General features: G+C 44.3%; 4 protein-coding genes across 4 annotated transcripts; 2 read left to right on the top strand and 2 right to left on the bottom strand.

The window, feature by feature from the left end:
- LOC8085652 (ubiquitin-like protein 5) lies at nt 1,286-4,027 on the bottom strand. Its single transcript, XM_002448928.2, has 2 exons — nt 3,635-4,027; nt 1,286-1,584 (listed from the first exon to the last, which is right to left on the bottom strand). Exon 1 carries the CDS (start codon nt 3,903-3,905, stop codon nt 3,684-3,686), a length of 222 nt encoding a protein of 73 aa, XP_002448973.1. The 5' UTR covers nt 3,906-4,027; the 3' UTR covers nt 1,286-1,584; nt 3,635-3,683.
- Nucleotides 7,795-9,514, top strand: LOC8085651 (cyanidin 3-O-rutinoside 5-O-glucosyltransferase). Its single transcript, XM_002450219.2, has one exon. The coding sequence runs from the start codon at nt 7,898-7,900 to the stop codon at nt 9,407-9,409; it is 1,512 nt and encodes a 503-aa protein (XP_002450264.1). The 5' UTR covers nt 7,795-7,897; the 3' UTR covers nt 9,410-9,514.
- LOC8085650 (cyanidin 3-O-rutinoside 5-O-glucosyltransferase) lies at nt 12,601-14,396 on the top strand. Its single transcript, XM_002450218.2, has one exon. The coding sequence runs from the start codon at nt 12,713-12,715 to the stop codon at nt 14,231-14,233; it is 1,521 nt and encodes a 506-aa protein (XP_002450263.1). The 5' UTR covers nt 12,601-12,712; the 3' UTR covers nt 14,234-14,396.
- LOC110435751 (extensin-like) lies at nt 21,317-22,865 on the bottom strand. The gene has a single exon (XM_021461763.1). It carries the CDS (start codon nt 22,811-22,813, stop codon nt 21,656-21,658), a length of 1,158 nt encoding a protein of 385 aa, XP_021317438.1. The 5' UTR covers nt 22,814-22,865; the 3' UTR covers nt 21,317-21,655.

Below are 23,188 nucleotides of genomic sequence, written 5' to 3'. Positions count from 1 at the left end.
CCCAAAAGATGAAAATTGACCATGGGCCGAAAATTGCAGCCCACGCCCCGACCCAAAGGTCGTTAATAAGTTTTGGGCTGCTTTGAGTTTTCTTGGGCCCAATTCGATCTGAAAAATACATCGGGTCAAAAATCTTGGCCGTGTCCACTCATCCGAATGGCACGATGATAATTAAAACTGTGCACGGACTAAATCATCTAGTCAGTGCCATGATCTAGTCAGTGTAGTGTTATGTTGCGAACTGCACTGGAGCGGAAACTCACTATGATATTAATTGATACTCCATTTGTTCTAAATTATAAGTTACTTTGACTTTTTAAGAGCATCTCTAAAATAGATGGCTAAACTCATAATTTAGCTAACCTTTAAAATAGAAACTCGAAGCAAAAAACACAAAACTCCAACCTTTCCAACAAGTGAAGTGAATGGCTAGCGGCACATGCAAGCTATATTTAGCATGCGAAAATTCCGGGATACATGACTTGGTAGATTCAAGCGAACAGGGCAGCGGTACATGCGTCCAACTCGACGATAAAGCCTATCCTTTGTTCTAGTCTAATTTAATAAACTAAATAAAAAATATAAGAAAAATTATCTATTAAGTTCATTATAAGTTAGAGCAGGTATTTATTTGAAGAACCATACCCGTCCTTACTCAAGCCACATTTCGCTCGATTCCCGCCGACTCAAGTCAAGCTCCGATTCTGCCTACTCTCACAAGGCACATGCATGATGCGACATTCAAATTGTTTTCACTGAAGCCTGAACCGCATTCACAGACAATTTAGAACCAAATGAAACCACACCTCCTTATCAGACCTTGTTTTGATACGTATGCATTTATCTCAATTCACATGTGTCAAAATAGATTAAATTTAGTCAAAATAGATTGAATTTAAATTAAACTAAGTTTCATTATATTTCACTCCAAGTTGGGGTGAAAGAAGACCTAATACTACAACATCCAAACCCGCCCCACTGTGCATCCTTAACTCCAACACATGTTGATCGAAGTGAATACACATCGAAAGAAGACCTTAATATAAAATGCACAAATCTCCTACATGTTTTTTTGGAAAAACAACTCAAACCAAAAGCAGAATAAACCCTGTTTGGATACAAAATATTTTTAGAGTTTTAGATAAAATACCATGGTTTTATGAAATACTTTGCTTTTAATTTTTCCCTGAAGTTTTTTGATCCAATAAACTTTGTGGTATTGGAAACCACAGTATCACTAAAACTGTAATCTTTTTGGAGTTTTACAAACTCCATCTAATACTACAACATCCAAACATGGCCAAGTATATTTCACATTATCACATAACAGAAGCACAGGACCGTGATTATCACGACCAACCTGTGTTATTTAAGGTAAGGTCTGCGAGTAGCAGCACACTAATTTTGCAGGTTCATCCTTGTCACATGACAATATATGCAAGGCTGTCAATAGTCATTGGTAACTTGCAACAACCATGTATGTACTACATAGCTCACTCAAGTTGCCTATATGTATGTGAGCTCATTAGCTAAAGACACTGCGACTGGAAGTGCACCCATGGCTTCAGAAAAATTCAGATTAACCTGCATTGCAATCAAACATTGATTAGTGAAGAAAGATGGAATATGTCACATGAGATCATAAATAGAAATACCACAGCAAATTCTTCTAGGAAAAGGAGCACAAGTTAAATAGCTGCATAGTTTCATCGCAGCCTTCTCATATTCAAGAGTCAACAAGCATGTCCTTAATCACGGCAACTATTTGGATAGATAACATCGATGGTATTGAACTTATTAAATATTTTCCAACCTCCAGCACTTCGAATACATTACTCCAACTTGTAATCATTTTTCCAGACTCTAGTGCACAATATGTTGCATTGTGCAGTGAAAAAAGTAACTACAGTCAAGTGTGATGACTAAACATATCATAAAAAAAACATATTTCTTCTGCTAGAAAGGCCATGACAGTAGGATGGAATCAGTATCACCGCCATGTTCAAACAGAATAATAAATTGGCAAATGTGAGAAACCAACCACACAACATCAGTTTGTCCCCATATCACTATCACTAGCATTGGAAGGGAACAAGGAAGATAAAGGGCTAAATCTTGTAAGGCCCAAGCACCTATCAAATTACTCGATCTATCTTTTATTTCATTACAGGTCGCAATCTTTGCTAAAACAGCATTCAATAATTGCACTATAGCACAATAGGTTTTGTGGTAAACAATGATACTCAAGCTAAGTGTTTGAATTTTGAAACCAATCTACATTCCAATGCTAATAAAATCATATAAAGAGATACAAATTCCCAATAGTCTTTCAGTTTTTATTTCACCTTGTGCTATCTTAGGAAATACAATATCCAACAAGGCATGACTTGATAGTCAAGGTTTACTTCAGTAGGCTGCCAGGATGTGCTCTTGCTGAATGCTTAATAGACATGATTATGTGTTCATCAGTATTATTCATACCATGATATGCTATGCTTATTACTACATGTCATATTTTTTTGTTATCTATTCTGATTGTTCCACAAATTTTAGTCAACAAACCAAGTTCATATGGCAAGACACTTGGATTTGTTAACAGTCAACATAGCCACAAATCCAAAACAACCACAAACCTACTCATTCAGACCTCACAGAGCAAAGTCTGTCATAAACTACAAACATTTGTTTGATATACTCCATTTACCAAAAAAAAAATAAAGAAGTAAGCAGAAGTTATAGGCTAAACTGTAAAATTTGCTTCAGCACACACTGCACGATCAAAATAACCAAGATAACTAGCTCTCAACGAGAACTGAATCACATCATCATTCTACCTCCATAATTAAGCAGTCACATAGCTTCATGGTTCGAAAAAGTAGCAGGCATCAATGTATCAATTAAAATTTCATGCTGGTTGACGGTTTTGTAATGTCAGGAAACAAATGTTATACAATAACAAGTTAAAAGTATCCTGTACAACTAGCAAAATAACTTTAAGTCTGGCATTAAATTCTGAATGAGAATCAGACATTGGATATCGTTTTGAACCTCTAGTTGGTTAAGCCTCAGCTTCACATAGGTTCATCAATCAATAATCACTGGGCTTAAAAATGAGACTCAAATTGCATATGCCAATATGCTCGTGGCCTCTGTAGAAACCCCTACCAAATACTTTGATAAATACAACAAGTTAACTGCTCCCAATCACCCAACACTTGCCAATACAGATACCCGGTTTAAAACTCAGAGTAAAGAACAGAGCAAATTAAATCACTGTGCTTAGCTAAATATTTTACAGGGTACCAAAAAATCAACCACCTTAACTGCCTAATCAACAATCAATCAGGGTTTCAGACAACACCAAGCAAATCCCACAGCCCAGGAAATGACAACTAGACGAATTAATACATGAGTCCCCTCATAATCAGTCGGACATAGGGTCCAACTCCAACACATCCGTGCATACGACTAAATTAGAGAGGAACGGACTGAAATTAGAATACGCAGCACTCAAAATCAAACTCCCCGCTCCTAGCGACCAGTCTACAGCCGCGGTTGTAGCGTCGTGCCCAATGGAAACTAAGTGAGTCGCGCAGCAACGGCGCGGAACTGGAGAGGAAATGGAAATTGCTACCTCACAGCAGTAGGGGGGCACGCAGCACGGTCGGGGTGGGTCAGGGCGCCTAGTTGTAGTAGAGCTCGAGCCCCATCCCGTCGTGGATCTCGTAGTCCTTGAGGGTGATGTGGTCCTTGTAGATGTTGTACCACTTCTGGATGCGGATCTTCTCGGGGCGCGTCCCCGTCTGCGCCGCCACCAGCTTCTTGAGGTCGCCGATGGTGTCGTCCTCGTTGCACTTCACCCGCACCTTCTTCCCCAGGCGGTCGTTCAGCACCACCTCGATCATCTTCTCCTCCCCCTTCGCTCCCGCTCTCGCGTCAGATTCCCCCCAACCCAAACCCTAGCAAGACTTCGCTTCGGAGTGGCTGGCTGGCTTGCGTGCAGGCAAGAAATTGTCGCGATGGAATTTGTTCGCGGGGGGCGGGGGGACGCCGCCCCGTTGTTTTCATGCCGTTCGATGTATCAGGGCCGTCCATCTGCGAACTGACGGTCTAGATTCCACCCAGAGCACAAGATGGAGCCCCTTTTCTCCGAAGATTCCAGATAAGCCTCCGCCAGTTCGCACGCGCTCGGCTGGGCCATGGCTGCCAAGACGGGATTTGTCTTATTTGCCCTCACACGTCAGCACCTGAGCAAAATCACTATTCGGCCCGCGACGCGCGGCCTTTGACCGGCAGGATGGAGTGGGCCTCCATGGGCCATGGCCGACGGCAGAGTTAGAGATTCGGGCTTTTTGAGGGGCTTCGCGGTCGATGGGCTTCCAGGGAAACAAACATGGCCTGCAAGGTGAACAGGCGGGCGAGATGGAGAGGAAGAGCCAAACACATTTACACACATTTTTTACGACGGATTAAAGTTCAGCAAAAAAAAATTTTCGACTAAGGCCTTGTTTAGTTCCGAAAAGTGAAAAGTTTTCGGTACTGTAGCACTTTCGTTTGTTTGTGACAGATATTATCCAATCATGGACTAACTATGATCAAAAGATTCGTCTCGTGATTTCCACCTCAACTGGGTAATTAGTTTTTGTTTTCGTCTATGTTTAATGTTTCATGCATGTGCCACAAGATTCGATGTGACGGGAAATCTTGAAAACTTTTTGGTTTTCAAGGTGAACTAAGCGTTTGTATGTCATTATCGACGTGAAAGGGAGGCTGCTGGGTGCTGCAATTATTGATGACGTGCCTGGTCCTGGTTGCTTGCTTGCCGAAGCTGATATTATCACGTGCAAGGATTAGTATACAGAAAAGAAAAAAATATATATGTGACAAAAAGAGGGAAAGGAAATCGGGTTTTCGAAAAGTGATGACGTAGGGGCTGCTCACAAACATATAGCATTCATCTACAGAAACCTAGCAACACCGAAGTACACTAAAGATGGTGACAAAGGTGTTGTTATCTTTTTAGGCATTCTGTTTAAATTGAAAATTCGGTTTGGATTTTTTTTAGTTCTCAACAAGTTCAGTTTCAACCTTCAAGAGCTGATCGTTTAATTTCTAAACTAGGAATCGACTAGTTCGGTTTTGATTTATTACTTCAGTTTCTCGGTTAAAACTGAACTAACCAAAATTTAGGGAAGAGGAAAATATGTCGTATGCCCCTTCATGCCGGAGACGCTCATAGCTCACAGATTGCAAGCGGCTCCCCGCATCCAGAGCTGCTCGCCGCCACCTCCTCCCGCCATAGCTGCTTGTTGTCAGGGTTAGGGTCACCGAGTCCAAGTGGGTGTCTGTGTGGGGTTAGGGTTGGTTGCTTTGGTTGATTAGTTCAGTATGAGTATAAAACCACAATCAAAGTCAAGCACTGAATTTTCCAAAACACAGGAACTAAACCCACGACTAAAAACTGAGTTGATTGACAATTCAGTTAGGTTTGGTGTGGCTCAATTTGCAGTTTTGATCGAAAGTGCTAAGCCTAATCTTTTCGTGTCTTTTTGCTAAGTAGATGCATATCCCTTCTCTCGAGCAAACTTACCAATCAAACTAGGATATAACTCTTCAACAGTTGTATGTGATTCTTAACTTGTAGCTAGCAACTTATTTTAATTAGATTAAGTATATCTGAGCAAATTGAGCTCGGCCCGTGGGCCTGGCCTGAGCCCGATGAGTTTTGGCCCGCCTACCAACCTGCCTGAATAGGGTCTAGACACAGATCTCGCTGCTTAGAAAAATTTTTCTTGGCTCGAACCCAGGCCGAAATACTATTTTTGCTATTTTCATATTGTAAAACGCGCGAGTGGCCCAACCCAAAAAAAACCAAGCCTGACTTGTCCGGTGGGATGGTCATGGACGGGACTTTTTTGACCCAAAATAACTAAGCTTTTTTCGACCCGTCTTGGAAAATGCTTAGGTATAAGCTTAAGCAACTAGTTGCAAGTACATAGCTCTCACATAACAAGCATTTCATAGAAAGGTTAAAGGGTGCACTCAATTAGCAAACTGCATGCAACAATTAAATTCTTGGAACAACCAAGCATAGCAACAGAGAACACATATAAACATGGTAGAAAAGTTATTGCTTTACCCCCAATTAAATTGTTTACATGCATTTATACAATTACACATTAATCATAGGTGCAAAAGGGAACTGCTACTTCCTGTATATAGCTTAATCATGTAACCAATAGCCTATGGCATAAATTTCAGCATTTTTGGACATATAAAACAGCCTCCACAGAAAATGATAAGCCAAACCAGCTGAAACAAACTTAAATAGCTAGGTCCAACCTACTTAGCAGTGTCAAACAATAGGGCTTTGTTTAGTTCTGAAAAAAATTAGATTTTGGTACTGTAGCATTTTCATTTTTATTTGATAAATATTATCCAATTATGGACTAACTAGGCTCAAAGATTCATCTCATGTGCAATTAGTTTTTGTTTTCGTTTATATTTAATACTCCATGCATGTGCCGCAAGATTCGATGTGACAGTGAATCTTGAAAAGTTTTTGGTTTTTGGGTGAACTAAACAAGGCCTAGGTTTCATATTATTATTGCATAGATCATTTTACCAGCAAACTATAAAAATTCATTTCACAAATCTGTGGTAAATATAACTCCCATTATCATTTTCACAAGATAGCAAGCATGAAACATAGTGGTGGTTTCTTATGAAACGGCTACTAAAAATCAGACTTCTAGTGACAGTTTGTAGAAATAATTTAAAATTAATTTTTTTTAGTTTTCCAAATGACTTCGTATGAAAAAATCATCAAAATGAAAGTTACAGATCTCAAAAAGTTATAAAACTTTATAGTCGATAACCTTTTCATTTGAAATCATATTATCATTGAAAACTATATTTGAATTATCAAATTTGAAATTCAAATTTTGTAAACGATCTTGGATGGAGAAACTATCAATATAAAAGTTGTAAATCTTGAAAAGTTATAAAACTTTATAGTTGACAACTTTTTTATTTTAATTTGTTTAGGATAATATAGTGATGAGAGAAGTGGTAGAGGAGGCTACGCGCGAGGGGGAGTGCGTGGGTTCGGATCGCGCTGGCCGCATAGCGCACGACTTTTAGTGAAAAAATACGTGACTTGCAACTTCGGGAGAGCAGCTAGCTGGCCAGTGGGCCTTCCCAAAGAGTAATATTTGTTTTCTCATTTTAAAAACCTGATTTATATTTTCTGGACAAACATTTTCACTAAATTGCCAGTGAAAATATGTTTTTATTGGCGGTTCTTAGTTAACCGCCAGTGGAGAGCTATTTTTATTGGCCTCTTCCACTTGCAGACCTGAAAATATGTTTACAATCGCCACTATCTAGATAGTGTGTACTAGTGGTTTTAGTTTATCCATCATTTAGTGGTTTTTTTTTTACTAGTATCATTTCAGTGGTTGGTTTTATCTTTTCCTCTCGTAAGCCAGTGACAGAATATTGTGTGACTATGGCAACGGATTTGACACTTGTTTGACTTTTTTTGCACATGTGGTGGCCGGGGTTCACCGGGTCAGTCAACGACATACACAAACGACCTGATCTATTGTCGTTTCCTCGATCGTTTTTCCTGCCTAAAGGTGGATTACAGAAAGCTTGCTCAGCATCCAAGCACTTGACATTGGTAGCAGGTATCTTTTTTCTAGAAGATAGGCGTATGCGTAGTATATGTCGGATGTCACTGCTAACGTCACAATGCAAAAGTAGTCGTGTGCGTGCCTACAAGATATCTAAACAAGGCCTAATCACTGAACAGATAAGATCACTGAAACTGACCACAGATCCACCATCAATTCAGACTGCTACACACTCCCCACAGTCGAACACACTTCTCTCCATGGCCGCCGACGACAAGACGGGACGACGCCACCACCATTTCCTGGTGGTGGCCTACGGCATCCAAAGCCACGTCAACCCTGGACGTGCCCTGGCCCGTCGTCTCGCACAGCTCGATGGCTCCATTACAGCCACGCTCTCCGTGCCGGTGGTCACCTACCGACGCATGTTCCCTTCGTCACTACTGGATTCCGCGGCGGCGGTGGCGGCGGAGGAAGAGATGACCACCGACGGGGTCATCTCCTACGTCCCCTACTCCGACGGCCTCGACGACGGCTCCTTGTCCTGGCCCACGGACGCCGAGTCCAGGGCGCGCAGGCGCCGCGCGAGCGCCGACAGCCTCTCGGCCATCGTCGCCCGCCTCGCCGGCCGCGGCGGCGGCCACCCGGTGACGTGCATCATGTGCACGATGGTGCTGCTCCCGGTGCTCGACGTCGCGCGGGAGCACGGCATCCCTCTCGCCGTGTACTGGCTCCAGCCGGCCACCGTCCTTGCCATCGGCTACCACTTCTTCCACGGCCTCGGCGAGCTCGTCGCCGCCCACGCCATGGAGCCTGCGTACGAGGTGCTCGTGCCGGGGCTGAAGCTGAACCGCCCTCTCCGGATCGACAGCCTCCCGACCTTCCTGACCGACACGTCGGGCACCGACAGGGCCAGGGCCTTCATCGACGTGTTCGGCGAGCTGTTCGAGTTCATGGACCAATGGCGGCCTAAAGTGCTCGTGAACACGTTCGACGAGCTGGAGCCGGACGCGCTCGCCGAGATGAAACGGCACCTGGACGTCGTCGCCGTCGGCCCCATGGTCGGGTCCGCCATGGACGCTCGGATCCATCTGTTCGAGCACGACAAGAAGAGGTACATGGAGTGGCTTCACGCTCACCCCGACAACTCGGTGGTGTACGTGTCGTTCGGGAGCGTGACCAAGTTCGCCAAGCTGCAGATGGAGGAGATAGCTGCAGGACTGCGGCAGTGTGGGCGGCCATACTTGCTGGTCGTGCGCAAGGACGGGGTCGACGGCGGCGATGGCGAAAGCGGCGGCGGCGGCAGCCATGGCCTGGACCTGGAGAAGGACGACAGCCTGCAGAGCCAGGGGATGGTTGTGGACTGGTGTGACCAGCTGGAGGTGCTGTCGCACCCGGCGGTGGGGTGTTTCGTGTCGCACTGTGGGTGGAACTCGGCGACGGAGGCCATGGCGTCCGGCGTGCCCATCGTCGGCGTGCCCAACATGTTTGACCAGGTGACGAACGTGTACCTGGTCGAGGAAGAGTGGGGGATCGGCGTCAGAGGAGAGCGGAACGGCGATGGTGTGCTGACAGGGGCAGAGCTGGCGAGGTGCATTGAGTTGGTCATGGATGATGATGGTGGTGGTGCAAGAGCAGTGGCCATAAGGGAAAGGGCAAAGGCCTTGAAAGAGACGGCGCTGGCTGCCGCCCATGCTGGCGGCGCTGCTGAGAGAAACCTTTGTGATCTTGTCAAAACAATGTCAAAATCGCTTCAATCTGTCCAGTCATGACAGCGACTTCTTTTAATAATTCTGGATCGGCGGAAGATAAAGATCCCGTGATCATGTCATGTATGCTTGAATTTTAATAATTTAATGTTACTGAAAATCTGAAATGCATGTACACATTGCTTTAATAATTCTTGGTCCTTTCATGAACACAACGCATGCATATCGTCCTTTCAATAAGTCCTGGTTTAGTTTGTAAAAATTTTTAACATTCTTCATCACATCAAATCTTTGGATGTATATATGGAGTATTAAATATAGACGAGAATCAAAATTAATTTCACAGTTTTTTCTGTAATTTGCGAGACGAATCTTTTAAATCTAGTTAGTCCGTGATGATCTGGATATTTTAATGTCAGGTGACATCAAATTAACACGTACATTAAAGTGGAAAAGTAGAGAAGATCTATTATCAGCAATTTACACAATCATCCATTTGATTGGGATTGATGAAACTTTTGAGTAAGTCATTCTAAATATTTCTGTTGTCTGTCCTAGATTTCCTATAAAATTAATTTAATCTTTGTCATTGTTTATTTAGCAAAGACTGGATACGGAGTACAAGACCGTACCCAATTTCTTTAGGTCTTACGAAGATTAAAAATATTTTAAATGAGGATCAAGAGATGGATCACGAATGCTTAAATATGGCTATTCGGATAGCTGTGTGCAACCAATACATGATGCTGAAGAAACAAAAATATCACTTCATGGACCTCAAATTTGCTGTAAGTTGAAATAAAAATTATAATTTATCAAATACTTACAATATTTAGTTGTATAATAATTACTTAAGATGTTTGATTTTTTTGCAAAATCATCAGGAAATAACTAGGTTCGGACGAGATCAGCGATGTTGTGGTAAGATTGATAAGGAATACCATGAAAAACTAAGAAAAGTACTAGAGTGTTGGCCAAACATGGAGTACAAAATTAAAGATTGTAGCCATGTAAGTTATGTTATGTGTATTGCTCTACAAAATTAATTCATTCTGTTTACCACTAATAGTTTCTATGTTTGTTTTTAGATTCTACTACCATATTATAAGGACGGAACTTTCATTTTATTTATATTGGATATGCAAAACAAAACCGTGTTTATTATGGACCCCCTTCAAGATGAGACATGTTTGGGAGGTTATAATCAAAAAATGGCATATATACCTACATTACACACTATTGCTAGAAGACTCGGTCTCGCCATGGGACTGACAAATGCAAAGTGGAGCGGCAATATTTATAAATGGAAGCGAGAATATCCACTTGTAACAAAGGTTACAGATAATAATAAATACTGGTAACCACTCGTAATACATTTCACATTTGTCAGTAAAAAGGTTATTTCATTCATTCATTGTGCACATCAATAACAACTACTCTTGTCCAGGAAATTGGGAGGCTTTCTTGTATACAACTTTATGAAGTTGTGGGACGGCAAAAATTTGCCACAAATCAACAGTGTAAGCATATATAGCCTATAATAATATATATCTTACGCTACAAATATAATAATAACTAATTATCATTTGCCATGCACAGCACTCAACTTCGCTGAGGATGGAATTTTTGGTGGACATTTTGGTGAGCAAAGCAAACGAATGTTTCGACAACATCCCCGAAGATGTCCAGTACATGATTAAAGAGTTAGACAAAATGTAACATAGATGCTCATAATAAGACAAATACCTCTATTATGCCTTGTTACATGAAAAAATATTTTTCGAACTATAATTTTTGTTTTTACAAGCATTCCAAAATTAAGCCGTAGCGTTAGCACGGGCACTATACTAGTTATCAAATAGGAGTACAAACGAAAGTGCTACATCAGTCAAAATAAAAAAATTTCATGAACTAAATAAGGCCTAAGTTAATCATATCCTGAGACGCAACAGTCATATTAATTTGATTTGGACAATTTTTTTGAAGCTAATGGTCGAAGATACAAATATTTGGTTTAGGACAAAGGTAATATGACTTCTAATAAAAACGGAGAAAGTAATGGTTTTTACTAACGTTGTAAATGATTGGTTACTTTTATCTCAAACAACTATTTGGCATATTAATTTGTTGGCAGATGATCTTTCGTTTGGGCAACGTGGAATAATTAACATGCATGTTCGGGAAAAATATAAAGTATAATATACTTTTATGAAATGAAAATAATATTTTTTAAACTGATATGGTGGCAAAGTCACAGGTTGCAACCTGAGCATCATCAGATGCGTCCGCTGATGGGAAGAGATGGGAGTAATTAACTTGTATACTTCAAACTCCCTCTCATGCGTCTGTGTTTGTATAACGAGATAGTGATACATCACAATTTTATTACTTATAAGCTGATAATTTAGTATTAGTGTGTGTGCGCCCTTATTTCACTAAATCTAAAAAAATGAACTCGATCATATTGCACCACTCATCTAGAATAAGTTTTGCTTTTGATTTTCAAGCCAAACACACTATTAATCCCCGATGTTTCCTTACCGAAGGTCTTGTTTAAATCCAAAGTGTAAAGTTTTAGGGTGTCATATCGAATGTCACATGAGGGTGTCACATCGGGTGTTCGGATCGTAATAATAAAAACAAATCTACAAAAGTCCTCAGTTTATTTAACCTAATTAATATGTCATTAGCACTGTGTATCAAAATCATGGACTAATTAGGTTTAAAAGATTAAAATAGTCACAATATGTGTAATTAGTTATTTTTTTAGTTCATACTTAATACTCTATGTATGTGTCCAACCATCTGATGTGATAGAGAGTAAACTTTAGGGAGAGAAACTAAACAAGGCCAAGTGACACTACAATACAAATATCATAAACCACTTGGGCCTTGTTTAGTTCCAAAAATTTTTGGAAAATCGACACTGTAGCACTTTCGTTTGTATTTGACAAATATTGTCCAATCACGGACTAACTAGGCTCTAAAGATTTGTCTCGTCAATTCCGACCAAACTGTGTAATTAGTTTTTATTTTCGTCTATATTTAATACTCTATGTATGTGTTTAAAGATTTGATGTATGGAGAGTCTAAAAATTTTGTAAAATCTTTTGGAAACTAAACAAGGCCTTGCTATCTGGATGGTGTTGTAGACGCTACGGGCCTAGTGCCGGCACACTAGGCGTGGCCCAGTAGATCCACTTATCCTCCTTAAAAATTCATGGTCCAAAGTTCTCTGCGCGGCCCAGCAATTCTCCCAACGATCGTCGCCCAGTGTCCAGGCTCTCAGAGCTAACAGAGCACACTCTGATTTCCACCTCCTCTAGTCGTCGGTCGCGCCTCGCTCCCAGCACACTCTGCAGATCCATGGCCGACGAGGAACACCAGCAGCAGCACACCAGCCACCACGGCCATGGCCACCATTTCCTGGTGGTGGCCTACGGTATCCAGAGCCACATCAACCCAGCCCGCGCCCTGGCTCACCGTCTCGCTCAGCTCAGCGGCGACGACGTCCACGGCTCCATCCTCGCCACGCTCTCCGTCCATGTCGCCGCCCACCGCCGCATGTTCCCCTCATCATCTCTGGACTCGGACGCCGAGGAGGAGGCCAGCGACGGCGTCATCTCCTACGTCCCCCACTCGGACGGCTTCGACGACGGCTCATTGCCCAGAACTCCCGAGGACTGGGCACTTAGGCGCCGCGTGAGCGCCGAGAGCCTCTCCGCCATGCTCGCGCGCTTCGCCGCCGCCGGCGGGAGGAGGCCCGCCGTCACGTGCATCGTGTGCACGTTGCTGGTGCCCGCGGCGGTCGACGTCGCGACGCGCCACGGGGTCCCCTTCGCCGTCTACTGGATCCAGCCGGCCACCGTCCTCGCCGCCGAGTACCACTACTTCCACGGCTACGGCGAGCTCGTCGCCGCCCACGTCACCGACCCCGCGTACGAGGTCAGCCTGCCAGGGCTACGCCGCCGCCGTCCTCTCCGGATACGGGACCTCCCGTCCTACCTTGTCGACACGACGGGCAGCCCGCTGGCCAAGTCCGTCGTCGAGATGTTCAAGGAACTGTTCGAGAGCATGGACCGGTGGCGGCCTATGGTTCTCGTGAACACCTTCGACGAGCTGGAGCCGACCGTGATCTCGGAGATGAAGCGGCATCTCGACGTGTTCGCCGTCGGTCCCATGGTCGGCGCCGCCGGTGGCGGCGGCGCATCAAACGAAGAGCGGACCCATCTGTACAAGCACGACGCCGGCGACAAGAAGAGGTACATGGAGTGGCTGGGAGCTCAGCCGGAGAGGTCGGTGGTGTACGTGTCGTTCGGGAGCATAGCGAGGTACACGAAGCAGCAGATGGAGGAGATGGTCCAAGGGCTGCTGCAGTGTGGACGGCCATACTTGCTGGCCGTGCGCAGAGACGGGCTCGAGGAGGGTGCACGCCACGTCCTGGAGAGCAGCGGCGGCGGCGGCCGTGGGATGGTCGTGGACTGGTGCAACCAGCCGGAGGTCCTGACGCACGCGGCGGTCGGGTGCTTCGTCTCGCACTGCGGGTGGAACTCGACGATAGAGGCCCTGGCCGCCGGCGTGCCACTCGTCGGCGTCCCGAGCATGTTCGACCAGCCAACGAACGCGTACTTGGTGGAGGAGGAGTGGGAGATCGGCATCAGAGGAGAGCGTAACAGTGAGGGTGTGTTAGCTGGGATGGAGCTGGCGAGGTGCGTTGAGTTGGTGATGGATCAAGGTACGAAAGCAATGGCGATGAGGGAGAGAGTAACGGCTTTGAAAGAGAGAGCTCAGCTGGCGGCAAATGCAGGTGGGCCGGCTGAGAGGAACCTTCAGGATTTTGTTAGCTCTGTCCAGCAGGTTTGCGGTTGTGTTAGCCTGTTAGGGTGAGTGATAACTTTTCTCATGTCGAAATCGCGGAAGTCATTTGTGGAAAAAACTGAATCTCGTAAATGTTCTTGAAAATGACTTATGGCTGCTGGTATTACTGTAGGAGTACTTTTGGTATAGCAAGTACCTACATGTATGAATATATATGAAATATGGTATTAGATATGTGTACTGCAGAGTATGTTAGTAAGACTATCAGTTGGGAAACCCAATTTGATACGACAAGTATATATCTCCAAGGAAATTGGAGATGGAAACTTAAATAACGGTTACTATATGGAGAACAAGCTGAACTGTACAAGACACATATAGTATCTCCATTCACAATTTGTCTTTTGCTATTAACAAATTCAGCCGCCTTACTAAAAAAACAAAAAAAAAACATACACTTTAAAGACTTAGGCTTGTGTATCCACTTCCTATACCACTATATACTAGGTACCACTATGTGTAAAGAAAATAACACCTTGCATGGGCCATTATGTGATTTTGGTGTTTGATGAACAACCAGTTTGACTAACAAAGTTTGCTAGTATACAAGAAAAGTTCAAATGGATGCAAAGTTGATTTGAACTTAGGCAATGTGGAGGTTAGGATAGTTAGCAGGTCAAGCAAGATATTAGAAGACATGTTGAAAACTTATAAGAGAAAAACTCGCTCCTCGTGGGCGGCTCCCAGCCACTCGACCCCCCTCCCCACGAACCCCAATTCCTCTCCTTCCTTTCCTCTTCTCTCTTGGCGACCGGAGGTCTAGCACGCAACGAGGAGGGTGGCGGCGGGGCTATCTTGTCCTTCTCCTCCCCCATTCATCTCCTTAATTCCTCTCTTCTTGTCTCTCTTGCCCATGATCTTCCCGACGGGCTCCGATGGATGCCATGCTTTGGTGGATCCACGCGAATGGCTAGATGCTGTGCTGGCGACCACTTCGACCACTCCTTCCTCCTCCTACCCCTTCCTCTCCCTTGCACTGGCTAGCCATAGCTTGCCAGATTCACCCAGATCCAGTTCTGAAGGAGGAGGGTGGCTGCTTGAGCGTGCTAGGCGTTTGGATCTGGCAGGGGTTGGCTAGTCCGTGGTGGCTGGTCTAGGTTGTGGCAGGCTGTGGTGAGCGGCGGCTAGATCCACGCGCGAGGGTGGCAGCCCTGCGTGGCCATCAACTAGATCCATGGGTTTGGTGGCTAGAATCTATGAGTCCGGTGGTCAGAGCCATGTGGAGGGCGGCTGGGTGAGGCCGGGGGGCGGGTGTTGGCCGGTTGGGCGACTAGGTCTTCTGTCTCCACTTCCCTGTCCACCTTCATCTCAAGCTTCTCCTCCCCGCCATCTCCCCCTCCCTTGCCAATGCCTCATTCGGCTCGCTGCTGGCTGGCTTCGCCTGGCTCTAGCAGTGGGCATCCTCTTGGGCGTGCATTATCCATCCCTTCTTTCGGCTGGTTGGTGACTGCGGCTGCCCCTCATCTTTCTTCGGGGTGATGGTCATGGGCTTTCTTGTATCTCCCCATGGTGGCTCAGGTCACCATGGAGGCTAATGAGGCCACACTCGCGCGTGGTTGATGGGTTGCTCGGCTAGGGTTGGGATGGTGGTGGGCTGGGCGATCGGCGCTTCTCCTGATCCTAACCCTTTTCTCTCCACTATCTATCTTTCTCCTTCCTCGAGCTGGCTTCTATGGCAGAGCTGTCCAAATCTCTATTTTGTTGGCTAGTTTCATCGATTCCAGCAGGGGCAAACTCAATAGGCTTCTCTCGATGCTTCTCCTGGCAGGCATCTCTAGGGGCAGTGGCCGAACGGGGCTCCTGCTGATCCTTCATCGCACCCTATCTCCTAGGTAGGTGGGTTTGGTCTCCAGTGGCGACGGTGTGTGGGTGCTCAAGGTCGAGGCGAAAGTTTTGGATGAGGTCATCTGCAGACATTGTTCCCTCCTTGGAGGTGTCCTTTCTTGCCTCTCCTCCTGTCGTACTGGATGTTGCATGTGAAAACCTTCCCTTGGCGGGCTACATTGTTGGCGCTTTAAGCATCGTTTCCTCCTTGGAGGCATTGTTAGGCATTCCAATTCTGCGGTCGTTTCTTTTCCTTCTGGCCATGGTAGTGTCCCAACCTGTGCTATCTGGAGTCACCCGGCAGGTCTTTGCATTTCTTTTGCTCTTATTAGTTGTTAATTCGACTATTTTAAGTTGTTGTTAGTTGGGTCGAATCAAGTTGTAAGTGTGGCATGAGTTGTGATAGTTGTGCCAAATTTGTATAGGATCCTTAGTTGTATGGTTTTTCTAACCAGTTTCATTCAAAAAACTAGGGAGGCACTTGTCTTTTTTCTTTCTTTCTTTGTCTAATAGAAATCGCAGCAAAGCTTTTGCCGTCCTTTTAAAAAACACAAGATAGAACATCGCCAAACACAAAGACACGAAAGTTCAATGGCTACCAGGAGATAGGACCAGAGAGAGCGGCTGAAAAATAGTCCGGTGTACGTTCCTAGGTAGGCAGTGTACTAGAGGAAACGTTGGCACTATTCAAACCGAGAGGAGCGAGGACTGGCAGATTGGCACTAGATTTGTATGGTGGTCACCGGAGAAGATAGCACCAGGGAGGATAAGGGTGGCATCCAGAGGCATTATCTGGTGATACTGAGGCACCTGATTTATTCCAGAGAGGACACTGAAGCACCAGAAATCTGGTGATATGCACCGGAGAAGCACCAGAGCAAAGCCATCATATCCAACGGCTAAATTTCAGCGGCTAGCTTTCTAGGAGTACACAGAGGCTTGCTACCCAATGTCTAGTTTCTGTAGGGCGCTATATATAACTAATATGCATGGTTTTTTTTTCAGTGTGTTGGAGTGTGCTGAAGTTGTAGAAGTGCTACAGTACCATTTTTTCCCGCACTAAACGAAGGTTCCTGGACGTTCGAGATCGATAGGTCAATATGAAAAAAAAAAGAAATACAGGACAAGGGTGCCTGCAATGCATGCATGCATGTCGGCCTGCCTACGTAGTAAGGCTCGTCCTAGCAGGAGTGCGTGGTGGACTTAAGACTACGGTACGACGTATGTAAGACTATCGCGCTCGATCATAACGTGAGTACTACCGTAGCATATTCACTAATTTATGGCTTTGTTTAGTTCTATTTTTTTTTATAAAATGAACACTGTAGCACTTTCGTTTATATTTGACAAATATTATCCAATCATGAACTAACTAAGATCAAAAGATTCGTCTCGCAAATTACATACAATTAGTTATTTTTTATCTATATTTAATGCTCCATGCATGTGCCGCAAGCTTCGATGTGATGGAAAATCTAAAAAATTTGTATTTTTTTGGGAACTAATAATACTAATTATATATTACAAATATTAATATTTTTAAATATATAATTGTCGGCAGTTATTTTCTGGGAAGCGCAAGCCACAATTAAAAAGGGTCGGAGGGAATAACACCTTTTAATTCGAATGGTATGCATGCTCTCAAGTGGAATGCTAGCTCGTATATGTTTGTTGACAATCGAAGTTTTGCTTACAATGCAATCATCTGACCTATGCTCCCACGTAATGGGAATAGGCAACGTGCTCCTTGATAGCGAGACACCTCTAGTGACTTTATCTATATCGACATGTGCCGACGGTTTCTGTTATAGTGTATGTTTACTACGTTTCACGAAAAAGAGATCGAGAGAGCATCTATATTGATTATATTGAATCACTAACCATAAATCCAACAAGAAAAACACAAGCACCCACATGATGACTTGAACCTAGTGGGAGGTTCCAAGTTCCAACATAATAAACCTAACCATATAACCAACTAACCTATGCTCAGTTTCTCTAACTCAGTTTTTCTATAATATATAGATGCTGTTGTGTAGGCATTTGAGTTTGTCAAATTTGTATGTGGACGAGAAATCGACAATGGCATGTGGAAAGATCAAAATTGGTGTGCCTTCATTTTTTTTTTGTTAAATCCACTCGTTAATGGAGGTCACAACGGTCATCAGTGACGAGCATTTTACTTTTACTTGTCCCCTAGGCTCAATAATAGTACGCATTAAAAGTGAAGACTCAAAGCCTATCCCTTATCCTAAACTCTTATGTATGCGCAGTCAGAAGTGATTAAGTGAAGGTTCTATTTTAGATAGGGGGGATTTTTTTTTGTTTACACCCAGAGACGGATCATTTTTTTTTTGAAACCAGAGACCGACCATCTTTGAAGGCTTCTGTTAGGTCTTGTCTTAAAAGATTGATGTTATATGATTAATACGATATTAATCATTATTTTCTCGGACCATATGAATACATAGAATTAGATAGTTGGTCTCGGCAAAGATATCTTTGTCTTCAAACAGACAGTCGGCAATAACAGAGAGATGTGGTCCATTTGCAATATGTGCTAATGTGCATGCCGGCATTTCTCAGCGTCCAACTGACACTGACCGTTTGGTCAATAAAATTATATATACTCCCTCGGTATTCGAATTAGCTAACATTTAAGACAGGATTATGGTAGCTAAGTAATAATTAATTAAGGATTAGTTTTCCTACTTTGACCCTATTAAATAACACTGCGAGTGTTTTTTTTACAGCAATCTGTCATAGCTCGAGTGGTGAGATCTCTGTGGCCCAAGGCCGGTGGTCTCCGGTTCGACTCTCCTAGGCAATCGTGTCCAAGTAGTCTAACGACACTTTGCATGGCACTGCTCAACTGAAGTGTTTCGAGGGGCAATCGTGTCCAAGTAGTCTAACGAAATCGTGTCCAAGTAGTCTAACGACAACTAATTCAGGTATGGAGGAAGTATACCAACATCATTTGCAACTTACAACCACACCAAATTCTACCAATAGCTAGTTTATCGATTCTAATAAAACCATCATTCTTGGACTATGGTTTGCTTAGGCGGCGTGTGGGGATTTGGAGAGGCCATTAGAGTCATGGACCACCTAACAATTGACCGAATAGCGCTAGTACACATTGTACATGATATCTATTCCTTGTTTTTTAGGGGGGGTGGCAGCGATGGAATTGGTTTCCTTGCTTTGGTAAGCCATTGTACATTTATTGGGGCTCGGTTGATGCAGCACGTGGAATGCTGTAGACTTTGTGGCAGTCATACGTGCATGTTGCCTCGTACCTTAACATGTATAAGTATTCAAATGATGTACACCAGTGACGTGAAGTCCGTTCGCATGATTCTAGGTCAAGGGAGGTCCTTTCCTGCTTATAAAAGTCAGAGCAAGAAGATTGCCATGGAGATTTTTGTGAATAAGAAGGAGATGGCCAATCAAAACAAAACATTAGTCCTTGCATGTTTTTTTATAATAGTTCTTGCGTGTTGGAAAAACATCTCTATATGATTGTGTGCGTACTGATGGAGCTAGCGTAGGTGAGTTGATTACGCAAGAAAAGGAAAAAAAAAATCTAGATGAGCAAGAGTGCTTATTTAGTTTTTACTTCAGCCATGTAAATCCTTGTTTGGTGTTGACAAGTCAGTGAATATGAGAAATATCTATGGAATGCCTAAGTCTATCATGAGAAGCCATTCCTTGAAAGTCATCGGCCCAGAAAATATATATCTCTGGTGGTTGCTATAATATACCTTGGGGGTCGTCGGCACTCAAAAATATGTTTCCCTGACGGTGTTATAGTTCCTTGATGCTATTAAAAATTTGACCTCATCTTTGCTTCCTATGGCTAAACACTCACGAACATTATTTGTGATGAAATTTTTATGGTGGTCTAACCGAAACCAAAAAGAATTGAACTGAAAAAAAAAACCATAAAATAAAAGGGAAAGAAACCATAAAAAATCCTTTAGTACCGGTTGGAAAAGCCACCTAGGACTAAACATGCAACCATAGTGCAACGTATGTGGGCATATTTAGTTCTGGTTGATAGTACCAACTAGGACTAAAGGGGGCTTTCATTAATCCTAGTTCAGGCACCGAGGCTAAAGGGGGGGGTCTTTAGTCCCGGATTCATAATCCTGATTGAGAAACCAGGACTAAAGGGGGTTTCCAATAAGGATTGTAGCCCAGTCCTACACTAGTGGCTTTTACATATGAAGTTCGATGAAGAAAAACTTGACATCAAAATTATATCCCTCAAAGCGATCTGCAACTTTGTAGTTGAGAATTTTTATTTGAATTTGGTTACTGTCCCAAAATATTGTTTTAAGTTCATGGATTTTAAAATTTAAATTTCCAAACAACCTAGAATGTTTATATGTACCAAAGTTTTGTTCTTTATACAATCTATAACTATGTAGTTGATTTGGACTTGTTTAGGGTCTCAAATATAAGTTTCATGTTCCTAGATTTTTAAATTCAAATTTTATAATTTCTAAATGATCTTGAATGTTCGCATGGTCAATACCAAAGTTATAGCACTCGGTGAGATATAAACTTTTTAGTTCACACCATTGTCAGTTGAAATTTTTTAATCTCAAGTATTTGTTACAAATTCCACTAAAATGAATATAAAAAGAAAGAAGAAACATTCACTAAATCAAAATAACTGCATGGTGTAGTGGCAAGTGATTGTTCACACGAAATCTTCAGTCACACGTTTGATTCTTATCTTTGGCGCAAACTGTGTCTTTTTTTTGCCATATACATCCTTGAAAGTCATCGTCCCTTAAGAAAAATATATATATCTTTGATGGTTGCTATAATATAGCTTGGGGATCGTCGGCACTCAAGAAAATATATTTACCTGATGAGGATGCTAATTTCCTTGACGCTATTAAAATTTGACCTCATCTTTGCATCCTGTGGCTAAACACTCAAGGAAATTATTTGTGGTGGCCGACCCTTGCTCTCTATCCTTCGCAGTCCTTCCTTGAGTGTTGGTCTCCAAGAATATTTCCATGGGGGTTTTCATAGTCTTCTTGATGGTTTGTCACCCTCTCAAGGGTATTCTATTTTGTGGCAGTGTTCTTACTTATATATGTTTGTTTACTAGAAGTAACATATACATTTATATATGTTGTGTGTATTATCTTATGGAATATGTATGCAGCAACTGCTCAAGACATGTAGTAGCGCGAAATATACTTGAGTAGGAGTAATATAATGAAAGCATTTAAATATAATATGGTTCCAGTATATATCTTTGGTATGATGAGCACGTATAACAACACAAACATGTCACATATTACATCATCTTTCTTCATATAGTGAGCCAACGTACTCCTCTTACATGCCACTGTTGTATGTAGGGTAACACATGCATGAATTAGTCTCCGCATTCATGCAGACTGCATGCACATGCAGAGACGACGCGACGGGGAGTAACTTATTCATGTACTGTGTAGTAGTGTGCATATAGATATATAGTAGGAGTAAATAGGTGTGAATCGTTGAAACATGCATGCATGCCTGCATGCGCACATTTTTGCCGTGTGTGCGTGCCAGCATGCTGAATCAATTCTGTTGTGCCCATCATATTGGGCCTTGCACGCATGCGAGAGGGCCCTTGACGTTGGGCTTGACAATGGGGGGCAACAAGGGAACGGGGATGGTGGTGTTGGTAGAGAAATAGCAAAGGCATGTTGTGGTGCTGGTGCCTGGGGTGACCTTGACAGGGGACAAGATGAGAAAGATGCCGCGAAGAAGATAATCTTTGACGCCTTGAAGAAATGAGACCGAGTTAGGAAAGCCGGAAGGGCATGGGTTTTGGGATGGTGCCGGGGCAGGCGTTGGTGTAGGTGTCGGTGCAGGTGTTGGCGCGGGCGTCGGAGCGGGAGTCGGTGTAGGGGTCGGTGCAGGTGTCGGCGCTGGAGTTGGAGCAGGGGTTGGGACGGGCGTCGGTGCATGTGTCGGTGCAAGGGTCGGTGCTGGAGTTGGAGCAGGGGTCGGTGTGGGTGTTGGTGTCGGTGTAGGGGTCGGCGTGGGCGTCGGAGTAGGAGTCGGTGTAGGGTTTGGTGCGGGTGTTGGGGCTGGAGTTGGAGCAGGGGTCGGTGCAGGGGTAGTGGCTGGAGTCGGCACAGGGGTCGGTGCGGGTGTGGGTGCAGGTGTTGGAGCACGCGTCGGGGCAGGAGTCGGTACTGGTGTGGGTGCAGGCGTTGGAGCAGGCGTCAGAGCAGGAGTCGGTGTAGGGGTCGGTGCAGGTGTCGGCGCTGGAGTTGGAGCAGGGGTTGGGACGGGCGTCGGTGCATGTGTCGGTGCAAGGGTCGGTGCTGGAGTTGGAGCAGGGGTCGGTGTGGGTGTTGGTGTCGGTGTAGGGGTCGGCGTGGGCGTCGGAGTAGGAGTCGGTGTAGGGTTTGGTGCGGGTGTTGGGGCTGGAGTTGGAGCAGGGGTCGGTGCAGGGGTAGTGGCTGGAGTCGGCACAGGGGTCGGTGCGGGTGTGGGTGCAGGTGTTGGAGCACGCGTCGGGGCAGGAGTCGGTACTGGTGTGGGTGCAGGCGTTGGAGCAGGCGTCAGAGCAGGAGTCGGTGAAGGTTTTGGCACTAGCTTCGGTGCAGGTTTTATGACAGGAGGAGGAGGAGGGGTCGGAGCTGGTGGTGACGACTTGGCGTGCACCGAAGCCATTAACATGAGTGCCACGGCTAGGAATAGGAGCGCAGGGGAAGCAGTAGTGGACTTGTTGGATGATGCCATCGCTCTACTGGCTGCGGATGGATGGATATTTGCTGTGTGTATTGTGTTCTCAACCGTGTGTGATCTGTGCTTGAAGGAAGTATCACGGCCATACCTAGTATTTATAGGCCAGCGGCAGGCGGCGAATCTGCTCTTGGCACAAGTTTTGCCTTGGCGTATGTACGTAGCCCTAGCGCATGCAGGTTGATCATCACAGTCAGGTCGCAAGTGTCAGTGCTTGTCCGGCCGGGCGGCGGCTGGCACACCGATGAATTGAAGCACAAGTTTCTAACGATGGAAACGTACCCTAGCTCTCCCCTCCTGGACATTCGAGGTCGTCCCAGGCTCCTTTCTTCCCATACTTTCAAGAATCTAGGGCTTCAAAAAAAGAAAAAG

This window comes from Sorghum bicolor, chromosome 5 (assembly GCF_000003195.3).
Source record: "Sorghum bicolor cultivar BTx623 chromosome 5, Sorghum_bicolor_NCBIv3, whole genome shotgun sequence".
NCBI lineage: Eukaryota > Viridiplantae > Streptophyta > Magnoliopsida > Poales > Poaceae > Sorghum > Sorghum bicolor.
This window is presented reverse-complemented; position numbering and strand designations above follow the sequence as displayed.

Excerpts from the sequence above, each read along its gene's own strand:
- LOC8085650 (XM_002450218.2), top strand. The coding sequence starts at position 12,713 with ATGGCCGACGAGGAACACCAGCAGCAGCACACCAGCCACCACGGCCAT.
- LOC110435751 (XM_021461763.1), bottom strand. The coding sequence starts at position 22,813 with ATGGCATCATCCAACAAGTCCACTACTGCTTCCCCTGCGCTCCTATTC.
- LOC8085651 (XM_002450219.2), top strand. The coding sequence starts at position 7,898 with ATGGCCGCCGACGACAAGACGGGACGACGCCACCACCATTTCCTGGTG.
- LOC8085652 (XM_002448928.2), bottom strand. The coding sequence starts at position 3,905 with ATGATCGAGGTGGTGCTGAACGACCGCCTGGGGAAGAAGGTGCGGGTG.